This window comes from Podarcis gaigeae (genome assembly GCF_964106915.1).
Source record: "Podarcis gaigeae genome assembly, chromosome: 8".
NCBI lineage: Eukaryota > Metazoa > Chordata > Lepidosauria > Squamata > Lacertidae > Podarcis > Podarcis gaigeae.
This window is the reverse complement of record NC_139684.1, coordinates 64,439,927-64,452,208: the sequence shown is the minus strand read 5'-3', so window position 1 is coordinate 64,452,208 and position 12,282 is coordinate 64,439,927. Positions and strand designations below refer to the sequence as shown.

Sequence of the window (12,282 nt, the reverse complement as noted above, 5' to 3'; positions counted from 1 at the left end):
ATACCCCAACCATCTGACTGGGTTGCCCCAGCCACTCTGGGCAGCTTCCAATGTATATAAAAACATAATTAAACATTAAGAAAACTTCCCTATTTAGGGCTACCTTCAGATGGCTCAGGGGTTGGATAATTCCATACCCTCTGACATTTCTCTGATAAAAATAGGGACATCCTAAGGAACAGGGGGACATTTCAGGATCAAATCAGAAACCAGGACAGCTTCTGTAAAAGTGGGACTGTCCCTGGGGACACTTGGAGGGTCTATAATCTGTTGAGGGCAGGGGCTGTGTGCTGGTGCTGGGCAGAGCCAGAAAAGATGATGGGTGGAACTAGAGGCAAGGAAAGTGTTGTGGATTAACAAATTGGGAAGAAAGGTCACCCTGACTTTAATTTTTGGTTGTGGCTACAACAGAGCAGAATTCCCAAATCTAGGCAGACCTGCACAGCAGTAGGAATGGAAGATATATATTTTTCAGTTTGCTTTAAATGGCAAAATGTACCTAATTTGAACTTGTCAGAACAATATGCAAACCAAAACACAGCCATCCTTTGAAATTTTTCATTTTTTCTTATGTTCTAGACTCCCACTTGAGTGCTTTTTTGTATGTGAATTTTATTTATATGTTTTCTTTTCCAAAAGAAAAGAATTGTTGTATAAGAATGGAAATTGATACGAGTGTATAACAGAAAATCCCACTTGAGTGCGTTGACTGCAGTTGCTGCTGCTTACTGATAAACTCTCTGCAGTAATACAATACCAGCATGGAAAAAGAATTTTGGCTTGAGCCCTAGACAGACCAGATGCCTGACTGCTTCTCTGCAAGTTACAAACTCTGTCCAAATTCACTCTCCTCTCCCACCCGCTACACCTTTGCAGGTTGTGTGAAATAGCTCTTGCGCTACCTTAGCAGCTGCTAGGCTAACAAACACAAGCACCAGTTGATTGGGAGATGTTCTGATCTCCCAGCAGAGTTGTGGATCTGCGGAGACGGAAAAAAGAGAGAGAGGCAAGCCAGCCATTCTCCTGTACAGAAATCAAATGCATCCTGTAGAAGGTGGCTAAATCAGTATTGGTTACAACCAGAGCACGGATCAGAATTTCATAAACAGGAAGCTGCCGGTGTGATAAAAGCTGTTCCAAAACAGCAGCTGTCTCTTGCACTATGCACTAGAAGTGGGCTTCTGGCCTCACTCTGAAGGCTATATATAAAAAGCCTGCACGTGCAGATCATAACACATACAAATAATAGAATCAAATAAATGTTGGTCTCATTGTGGTGTTAACCCAAATGGAGTGCCTTCGTCCATACCAACATGCTCACATTTGCCAAGACCTCTTAGGGCTTCCTTGACATCTAGAAATCACAGAATGACACCACAGGATCCTGGTTATGCAATGCCCTCCCCAAGGAGATTCCCCTGGCATCCGTATTCAGGCTAGAGTACAATATTGTATTCTCCAGGGTGTTTTAAACAAATGAAGCTGCCTTATGTCAGACTCAGACCATAACTTCATGTACCTAAAAACTTTAGCATGCAAAGCATGTGTTTTGTCATTGAGCTACAGTCCTTCCCCACAAAATGCCTGCAAAATGTCTGCACAGGACATACAAGGTCAGGCCTTTGGGTCCATGTAGCTCAGTACTGTCTGCACTAACGGGCAGCAGCAATCAAGCATTTCAGAAGGAAGACTTTGCAGCCCTACCCACAGATGCCAGGGACTGAGCCAGGAACCTTCTGCCTGCCCCCTTCACTCACTCTCCAACAACTCTTCGTTTTTTGCATCCTGTCCAGTGGGCTGCAGGGGGAGAAACAGGTGGCTCTGGCCAGGGGCCCAGGCTCCTCCCACCCACATGAAAATTAGACCAAGGGCCACAGGCAGCCTTTGAGCCAGAGCTCCACCACCCCCACTGCTGTTTTGTAACATGCATAGTAAAATATGGCATTCCCAGTATGGAGAATGTAAGCCTTGCTGTGGATAGTCAGAGATGCACTTCCACCTTCTTATGTGTGCAGAGGCTACTTCCTCCTTGGTTCTGGGAAGAGGTTGGCCACTACAGCCTCAATATGTGCCTATGCCAAACACTGATGTGTAGAGATATACTTGTGTGTGCATGCATGCACATGTAGGGAAGCCACAAGAGCCAAACATGCACAGTTACTCCAGGCACACCCTACTGTTCCCTACACAGGCATTTTTATGGCTCACAGTCCTGGAAAATGAATAGCATGAAGCTGTACCCAGAGCTGCATTCAGAGTTATAGCCATTAAAACGTGGGGAGCGAGCAAAAATGTGACATCTCATTTGTAAACAATTTGGACAATTATCATTTCATATTTAGGGGATGGGTGGGCAAGGCAAGTCTCCAGACAATATGAAACTGCTCAGTGAGACAGAATTACTGCTGTATTGTGAAAGGTCAATAAAAGATTGAAGGAGAACTTAAGAACTTGTGAGAAAATGCTTACACGGAGCAGACACACACATCTGGCTCCCTTGCGTGCTTTGATACACTTTTACTGTGTACATAAGCAAGTGCTGCACGCACAGACTTGTACTGACACCATTTTCTTCTGGAAAATGATAAGAGCTGTGTTTAGGCGCAACCAGCACACTTGGCACAGTTCACAGCGGTAGCTTTCAAACTTTCAACCTTCAGGGAACACTGTCAGTTATTGCAACACACTGGGGCTCCTCAGAAGAGGGCTCAGTGGAGTACACTGGAGCAAAACAGTTCTTTGGCCAAAATTTCATTGTCCCCTCAGTGTACTGAGCACATCCCTCAAAACAGGTCTCTGGCATCAGAGCACTGCAGAGGAAGATCAGCAGAGATAAATAAGTTCTCTTTCAGGGAATGTTGCCTGCTGTTATTTAAACATTTTGACCAAAGAGGAAACGGTTGATAAGGTATCAAGAAATCTCAAAGTTCCCGGGAACAGAGTTTCTAAATCAGTAGCCTGAAAGAATAATAGAAGAAGAAAAACCACCCAAGGAAATAACCCAGAGAAGTTGGGGTGGTGGCAAAAGCCAGGATAGATAACCAGTTTGGGAGACGCCTTAGAAAGCTGTGTTGGAGAATCTGAATTTAAAAATTAGCCTCTGATTCTCACACCCTCTGCACATTTTAAAGCCTTTTATTTCTATTTTTGCAGAAGTATGTGTTAGGAGAACCTAGATCTTTCTTTCTTTCTCTTTCTTTCTTTCTTTTTTTAAACTACAAAAGAAACCAGAGATTGAAGTACCCTACTTACGCCTAATTTATTTTGTATTGCATGTATGAGTAAATATTTAAACACCTGCCATGATCACTTACCCAATCGCTTATTAATAAGGAAAGGTGTAGAAAATTATTGCAGCTGGGCGGCTTTTTGGCCCGGTGGGCGACATCGTTCTCTCTTCACCACTGTGGCAGGTCAACTTTGACAGGTGGGAGGGACCATCTACTAGGGAAGGGCGATAACAGCTTTTCAACATCGCGGTGTATCGCAAGCCAAACACTGCGGTTTGGTGATATACCGCGATGTTGAAAAAACAAGATGCATTGGCCTCTGCCTGCGAGACACTGAGTGAAACTGCCCCAGCTCTCACCTTGAGAGGTGAGGCAGTTTCACCCAGGCATTTGCGGGCTGGGACAAGGCAGCTTGTTTGTGCAGCTCAGCAGGGGATCAGGAAGGTTCCCCCTCTCCAGCTGAGACAACCCCCACTGCTCTCCCCGCTTGCCCATGAGCAGGCAGAGCATCGTGGGCTCCTTTAACTGCTCACTGGTATGGGGCATCAGGTATGGGGCAGGTGACATGTTTCATTAAAGGGGTCTGTGGCCAGACCTCTTCCCCACCTCTTCTTACACTAACACTGGCTGGACAACAAGAGATACAAAATGGGCAAGGCAATCTCTTAATCTCAAGCTCTTTCAGCAGGGATGAGGAGTGGAATATCTTTAGATGCAGCTGGATGGGGCTGATGGGAGTTGGGAGTCTAACAACATCTGGAGGGCCACAGCTTCCCCATGTCTGCCTTAGATGAAGCCAAAACTCTGGCCAGGAAGAGGTTGGGTGGGTGTGGAGAAGGTTTGAATTGTTCTGCCCAACAGTAAAGCCGTCCTACAGACAACCACACAACACAGGTTCACAAATGAACAAAAGGTGGTTATTTATGTCTCAATCTCTCATTACAAGGAAGATAAAGTTGTCACAGGAAGGAAACCCTCTTCCGGAAGGTGTGAAGTCCAGGAGGCTGCAAATAGACACTGCCAATTGCTAAAGAGGAATTTGGCAGTGTGTGGATGCCTCATAAAAATGAGAAGATCAATTTAGGGGTGGAAGTTGCCGACCTGAGCTAAGGGAAAACAGGGGTACGTTCCATGGAAGTGCACTGGGTCTTTCGCTGTGAACCCCAAGTTAATTGACAAAGGCAGGATTTTTAAAAAGACACATTTAATTTGTCCCTCCCTCCTCCTAAATTTGGCTGTTAACCTCCATGATCCATAGTAACACACAAGCAGAAGCTGGACCATTCGGGCAAATGGGGCACTGTTCTATCAACTGCATGCCTACTTACAACCAGTCCGCGGGTGGCTCTGCCTGTCATTGCCTCTGGCTCCAGCGAGTGCTTGTCTCCCTGCAAGCTAATGTGCTCATGTCCTATGAGAAACCTGCAAGCAGGACATAAGCACATTAGCACACTTCCTGCTGCTGCTCCCCAGCAATTTCTGTTCAGAGGTAGGCTGCCTCCAACGCTGGAGGTAGGGCATAGCCATAAGGACTAGCCACCATGATAGTCTTATCTTTCATGAAATTATCTAAACCCTGTTTAAAGCCAACCAAGCTGGTGGCCATCACTACCTCTCATGTGAGCAAATCCCGAAGCTTAATTTTCTGCTGCATGGTGTAGGAACAGGGTTTGTGAGTCCTCCCCGCCCCCCCCCCCCCACTGCAGGAGACTAATCCAGTAAGTTAAGGGATGGTAAAGCCACAAGACGGAGTTTCAGGTTAGCAAATAACTGCAGCAGGAAATAAGAACGCCCTCTGCCTCAACCACACTCTTGCTCTTCTGTTTCATTTTAAACATTTAGATTCCAGACTCCTTCACATTCCACACCTCTGGTGCATTTCTAGGGTGTGCAAAAAGAAAGAAAGAAAAGAAAGGTCAGAAACCTCAGCCAGCTTCATTATATATGCAACAGAATAAGGTGGCAGAATAGACTGTACCACTTGACACTGTAGTGGGGTGGTCATATTTGCACATGCTCCCCTTTAAGTGGAAATTCATCCCAGCTCTTTTTCCTCCCTATTGTGCTGCTTTTCTATTTTCAGGAAAGTTTTGTCTGTTTGTTTGTTTTGTTTTTAAAGAAAGAGCATTCACGGGAACCCACCTTAGAAGCTACAAGCTGAAGTGGTGCAGCCCATTCTATCACCTCAGTCCCACCTCATTCTCCTGCATGTACAGCTCAGGCCAGTGTCTGTACTTGCTGGTAGGATTAAGCAAAGTGCTTTTGTGGTTTAATGCGGAATGAGTTCTCAGAGTTGTAAAATTCCTTGTGCCTCTTGCAACAAGAGACACATAATTTGCATTTGCATTTCCCATTTGCTGGGACTGACTCTGGCACTTTTGGGCGCTAAGAGTTACAAACACAGTGCTCAGGTACCTCCTGCAAGGAGAGCTGACAGGAAGCAGCAGCATCTTGCCCGTGGGGCTGCCCTACTGAATCATGGGGGCCACATATCAGAGGCAAAACACCTGCTGTTCATATAGGAGGCCTGAAGTTCAACCCCCAACACAGAAAGATCAGGTAAGCAGGTTCTAGGAAAGACCCTTTGCCTGAGACCCCAAGGATTCACTGCCAATCAATGTAGACAATATGGACAAATGGTCTGAAGTGATATATGACAGATTCCTATATTTCCAAGCAATACTTAAAAACTGTCAAAGACAGATGCTTTCCTATGCCTAGAAACATGAGTTTACATTCAGATGGGGAGGGGGACCTTTGGTCCTCCAGATGTTGTTGGACTACAGCTCCCATTGTGCCCAATGACTGGCCATGCCAGCTGGAGTTGATGGGAGCTGGAGCCTAATCAGATCTGGAGGACCACAAGTTCCTCACTTGTGAGCAATGGCTTCTCTGTAGGTTAGGATCCCAGCAAACAACAAACAAATTCCCCGCGTGCTTTCCATGCAAGTTGTACTAACTGCACAAGCCTCAAGGGGGCATGATAACTCTGTGGAACAAAGGCAGGTTGGGGGGGGGCAGGGGAAATAGGGTCAACTATTTCCAATGCAAGTCCTAACAGTCCTCCATTATTCCCTGTTTAAACAGCCATGGATGCTTGACGTTGAAAGGACAGAAGCCAGAGACAGCAGCAGCAGTGAGAAAGGAGTAATCTGACACTCACAGGAAGCACAAAAGAGATAGGTTGACTAAGTCAGCTTCGTGAAAACTGTGGATCTTAGGAGCGGTTAACACGCTGGTCTACACTGCACTCCCCAAAAAGATGGTCTTTCATTTTGATTACACAATATGCTTGAATTAGTGCCCATTACAGTCCTGCAGAGGCCACCCCAACACCAGAGAAAAAAAGTGGGTACTCCAACAATATCCGTCCCATCAATGCTCCAACAATATCCGTCCCAGACAAAAGAGTTTGAACATTTACTTGTTTTTTCCCGTTTTTTTTCTTTTTTGCACACTTGCACTTCAGTGCAAGAATTAAAAGTTTACAAAAGGTAAGAGGTAGCTGTTGAAAAAAGAAGTGGTGGGGGAAAAGGGACTATACCGCAGAACATATGATAGGAGAGGTGCCAGAGACCAATGCAGGTAAACACTCTGTTCATGGACTGGAAATGGAAGTGGGCTGAACTGAACCTCCCGCTTCCTTTAAGCAGTTGTGGTCAACCTGAGGACTGGGGGCCAAATGCATGCAGCCTCCAGCTCACTCTGTCCAGCCTTTGGTAGTCTCCCCAGGCAACACCCCTCACTGGTTCACTCCTGAGTGCTTTTGCTTAGCTGGAATGTGCCCTTGAACTGTGATAATGCTTCTTGTTTGCCTGGCTGGAGGAAAGGGAGTGTGTATGTCCATGTGCAACGGAAAGAGAAAAAGAGAAAGAGAAAGAGAAATAGAGAAGGACCAGAAACAGTTCACTTTTGCATGGCTGGGGTGTAGCCGATTCTACGATGGTAGGAGACACACCTATTGCTCCCCACAGTTCTGCATCTGGTCTGCCAATCATAGGCATGTGACCTCCAGAAGGTTTTCCCATGAGGAAATGGAGCCCCCAGGCTGACAAAATGTTCTCTACCTCTGCTTTTTAACTTTTAACAAAAGTCCTATGAATTCTGGACAGGTAAAAAGCAGTGCTGCAACCAGAAAATGCTGGAGTGAATTAGGCTTTGCCAGTCCAGTCAGTTGTGCAAAAGGCTGGCATTAATTGCCCTTAAATATACCACAAAGCAGGTGGTTTTTTTTAATGATTGCCCTTCCACCCATGTATTTAGCCATTCTTGTTTTATCTGTAAGTTGTCTTGAACCCTATCAGGGGAAAAGGTGGGGTATAAATCAATTAATATATACTAAGAATAATCTTAAGAGATGGAAGGACAAAACACAGGAAATACCAGAATGCAACAACTGGACAGCAATGTCACCCGGATTTTCCTTTTTTTCTTCTTCTGCTAGTTAGCAGGTTGTGTACTGTATGTTACAAAATAGCAGCTCTCAAATAGAAGCACTCAAAGATCTTCAAAGGTGTTTTGATGCCGGAGGGAGGAAGCCCAAGTGGTTAAAACATTTAATAAGCTAAATAATTGACAATTTGCAGCCCTAATGATAACTCCCAAAACTGCTGCCTGAGGAAAGTTATGTATGCCAACCCCAATGAAACAAAAGCTGCAAGGGAAAAATAAAAAGGAGTACCGCTGCCGCAGTCTCTCCCAGTGAGGTCACTAAAACAGCCAAGGTAAAGTACCTGCTTTAAAACAAAGCCCTGCCTGTTTCTCCATCCAAGACCAGAAGTATTCTCCAAGCCCAACCTAGAGACACAGCAGCATCCTATTTCAGATAGAGGCCTGTCATGCATGTACCATGCAAGACTGAAACATTTTTTTTCTCTCCCCAAGGAACTGAAATATACCATTAGGAATATCCCACTGACTATATAACAATTTAAGCGATGGGCAGCCCTCTTGAATCCTGGAGTAATTCAGCTGCATAAGTCAGTTGCTGTAGCTGCTGCTGCTGCTTCTACTACTACTACTATTAGGTTGTATTCAACATTACTTATATTCAGATTAAACCCACTGAAATGAATGGGTGTGACTAGTGTACATCACTTAATTTCAGTCAACTCTGGGTAGAATTTAGTTGGAAACAACCTATTATTATTAATTAGTAGATTTCTACAAGCATTTTAAAATACAATATTAAATCATTAAAGTAAGTGACACTTAAGAGAACAGGGTGGGTTAAGAATTTAATTTGTTCTGGAGGTCCGTTCTTAACTTGAAACTGTTCTTAACCTGAGGTACCACTTTAGCTAATGGGGGGGGGCTCCCGCTGCCACCACGCCGCCAGAGCACGATTTCTGTTCTCATCCTGAAGCAAAGTTCTTAACTTGAGGTACTATTTCTGGGTTAGCAGAGTCTGTAACCTGAAACATATGTAACCCGAGATACCACTGTATGTATCTCAAAGGTCAGGGTAAAAGGCGCATTTTCAGAATAAAAACCCCAACTCTGGGGTTGCGGCGCTCATCTCGCTTTATTGGCCAAGGGAGCCGACGTACAGCTTCCGGGTCATGTGGCCAGCATGACTAAGCTGCTTCTGGCGAACCAGAGCAGCACACGGAAATGCTGGAGCGGTACCTATTTATCTACTTGTACTTTAATGTGCTTTCGAACTGAATACAGTACAACAAAAAGTACACAGTGATGGTGCCAGATGCACCTCTGTGGGCAAGAAATTACATAGCTGAGGGGTTTCCACTGAGAAAGTTCCCTCTCCACAGTAAGAAGCAGGAAGGATAAATATTTCACTAAAAGTGTTATCCAAGAGTTTTTGTTTGCAGAGGAGAACAGGAGGGATAAACTATCTTTAGGCTTATGGATGCCACTTTTCTTTTTAGAACTAGAATTCCCAGTGGTCCACTGATGTGTTTTTAAACGGATATGCAGGATCTCTTAGCAATAAAGCCATATGTCGTCTTGTGCTCTGTGATCCCAAGCAGGGTTTTAAAAGCAGAATTTCCAACTGCAAACATTCCCATCAGATGCACAGCTGAATGAACACAAAACATACTTTGCTCCTTGTTTACACCCTGCATCAGTTGTGGTTTCTTCATAGGAGTCAGTAGTTCTTATCACAGAATCATAGAGTTGGAAGCAACTCCCAAGGGTCATATGGTCGAACCCTCTGCAATATCTACTATACAGCAGCGATTCATTGATGAATCTGCCATAACCCAGTAACTAACAGGCACACAGAAAAGGATTCCTTTAAGGATGTATGCAACGATGTGATGAAGAATTAACTGCCCAAAGGTGCAGCAAGCAGAGATTCTGGCCAAAAAGAAGAAAATGTTTTAATATGGTTGGATAGTTGATTGAGTGCATTCTACCCTTACAAATTTTCATACATGCTATACCTGACATGTTAAGTGCTTCATAAGCACATATGTCTAACATGTGAAATCTACCCCACACACAATGCCCATTTTACAAATTGCACCCTATCAGCTTTCCAACTGCACACAATTTTTCCAACTCCTTATTTTGTGTCCAACTGCACGCGAAAAAACAACAACTCCAAACCCTTTATCCCTTTGCTTAAGGGCAAGTCGTGCTTTGCTGGATTAGACCAGCATAGTTTGCGCTTGTCCAGAACTCTTTGCAAGGAGCCCTGAGGCCAGCAGATGCTGGGCCACCTCTCAGCCTCCCTTTGACCCACACCTGAGCTACAGAAAGTATCCTCAAACTGGTATGCAGCTGTGGCCGCAGACGGGATTACGGAATCATGTGCATGTATGCAGATATGGAATGTGACAGTAGAGTCATATTCCAGCCCATAAAAGAAATCTGGTGCCTTGATGGCTGCAACAATAGTGGCTGGCCACCACATATTGAGAAACCATGCACTAAAAGGTTTCTGGTAGTACTTTTTAATTGTGCTCATCACTGAACAGACAAGCTTGAAAACCTGACGGCAGCATGTCTAAGAATTAGAGACCAGGGGGCAAACACAGTCATCATGCAATTAAGATGCTAAAAGCTTAGGAAGTTGCCTTCCATCGGAGCAGACTATTTGTCTCCTCTGACTGGCAGAGGGTCTCAGGCAGAAGTTTTTTTCCTGCTCCTTGAAGAAAGAAAAGACTGGAGATGCTGGGGGTTGAACTGGGACCTTGTCCGTATAATGCAGGTGTATGCACTCTCTCTCTCTCTCGCTCTCTCTCTCTGAAGAAGTGTGCATGCACACGAAAGCTCATACCAATAACAAACTTAGTTGGTCTCTAAGGTGCTACTGGAAGGAATTTTTTTACTTTGTTTCAACTACGGCAGACCAACACGGCTACCTACCTACCATAGGCTAACTCTCTAAGCTATGGTATCTCCCCAAGCCCCATAAGCTCATCTCACTGATACTCAAGATTTAAAACGGGCAGCGCCGGAACAGTAGAAATGTGGCAGGTGCAACAGTTAAATGAAGGTGGCTTTGACTGTTTTTTTTTATTTTTGGCAGGGGAGAAGCAGGATGGGTTTGGAGAGTGGCCCAACCATTGGCACATTTTGTTTTCCAGGGCCAAATAACCCTACAGCTTGACCTTAGACATCCAGAAACTTAAGGCAGCTTTAAGTGCAGAGGCAGACATATAGGGAGGCCTTGCCGGTGTTAAGCATGAGAGACAAGCCATGCATGACCAACAGCGGCTTCTGCACAAGGACAGGTCACATCCTATGTTGCACCCCCCCCCCAAGCATGGACATTTACAGATGCTAGAATGGAGGCAGCTAGATACTGGGGGGACGGGACTCTGATTTGGTTTGTAGCACTGAAAAGTTAACTCATGCACCTAAAATCTGTTTCTTTCTTTGAAATGTAGTTCTCTTACATCTTCTCCATAAACAGAGGGGTGTCAGGGATTCATCCTCCACCACCTTTCCATGGCCCTTTTGTAAAGATACATCACACTTTTGAAAGTATTTCTATTATAATTTAACTTTATAAGCAGGGACATCGGATATAATTCCCCCCCCCAAAAATAGACCCACATCCCACTCTGTGCTTGCTTTGTCCAAGGAAAAATGGCCATTACATAAATTAGTGACAACTACAAAAAAATATTAGGCAGGCTTATCAAAATCAATGTTTTAGCTTCATTTACTAAATACAAGTAAAATAGACATGCTAAAATGATATCATGCCCTAGGACAGAAAATTTCCCCGTGCAAACTGAAAATTTTCTGATGCAGGTTGCCACATCACCACTTATTATTCTTTGGGGCTATGTCTTTAATTGTTTTTGTTCTGTCCTCTTTTATCCACATTTGCTTTTTAAACTCATTTCATCATGGCTTCCCCAAATAACCCAGGTCCTGAGACCTGTAGTTTGCTAAGGGTGCTGAGAGCTGTTAGGACATCCTATTCCTTGCACAGAGCTACAATTCCAAGAGTTCCATGGGAAGAAGAATTGTTTGTTGAACTACTCTGGAAATTGCAGCTCTGTGAGGGCAATAGGGATCTTCTCTCAGTACCTTTGAAAGAACTACAATTCCCAGGATTCTTTGGGGGAAGCCTTGACTGTTTAAAGTGATATGATGGTGTTTTAAATAGGGTCAAAGTGTAGGAGTCCCAGGCTTCCAGTTCAATATTCATGAACTTCATTTTAGTAATCCATACTGTAGAATAGTGGGTAGACATGGCAGACGACACAGCGATGTCTCCAAAGCAGCTCTTTATTTTGTAAGCTGGAACAGAAAACTGAACAGCAAACAGCTCAGCCGGCCTGCTTTTATAGGCAGCCGGCTGTCAACATTGTAGCAACAACAACCCAGGGTTTCCCGCCTAAAATAACTGACGTGGACCTGAGTGAAAACTACATACACAATACTCCTGCTGGCCAGGGTGAGAACTTCAATACATAACACATACAACAAGCTTGGAAGGTAGGCCAGTATTATTCCCATGTCAGAGACTGGAGGAGCACTGAGGTTAAGACACAAAAGTTTGCCTAAAGCCACCTAATGAGTTTTGGTTAGGGCAATAATCTAAAGGAGAGTCTTCCTGACTTCTAGC

General features: G+C 44.5%; 1 protein-coding gene across 4 annotated transcripts in view; it reads right to left on the bottom strand.

Annotated features, from left to right (window-relative positions):
• Nucleotides 1-12,282, bottom strand: part of RPS6KA1 (ribosomal protein S6 kinase A1) — a 113,326-nt gene that overhangs the window by 42,245 nt on the left and 58,799 nt on the right. The window contains exon 1 of one of the 4 annotated variants that reach the window (XM_083750750.1): nucleotides 4,559-4,647. The exons of the other annotated variants lie outside the window; for them this stretch is intronic. Within the exon in view, the coding sequence (XP_083606876.1) occupies nucleotides 4,559-4,588 (30 nt within the window). The 5' untranslated portion in view covers nucleotides 4,589-4,647. Of the gene's footprint in view, nucleotides 1-4,558; nucleotides 4,648-12,282 lie in introns of those variants that run through there. 4 annotated transcript variants of the gene reach the window in all.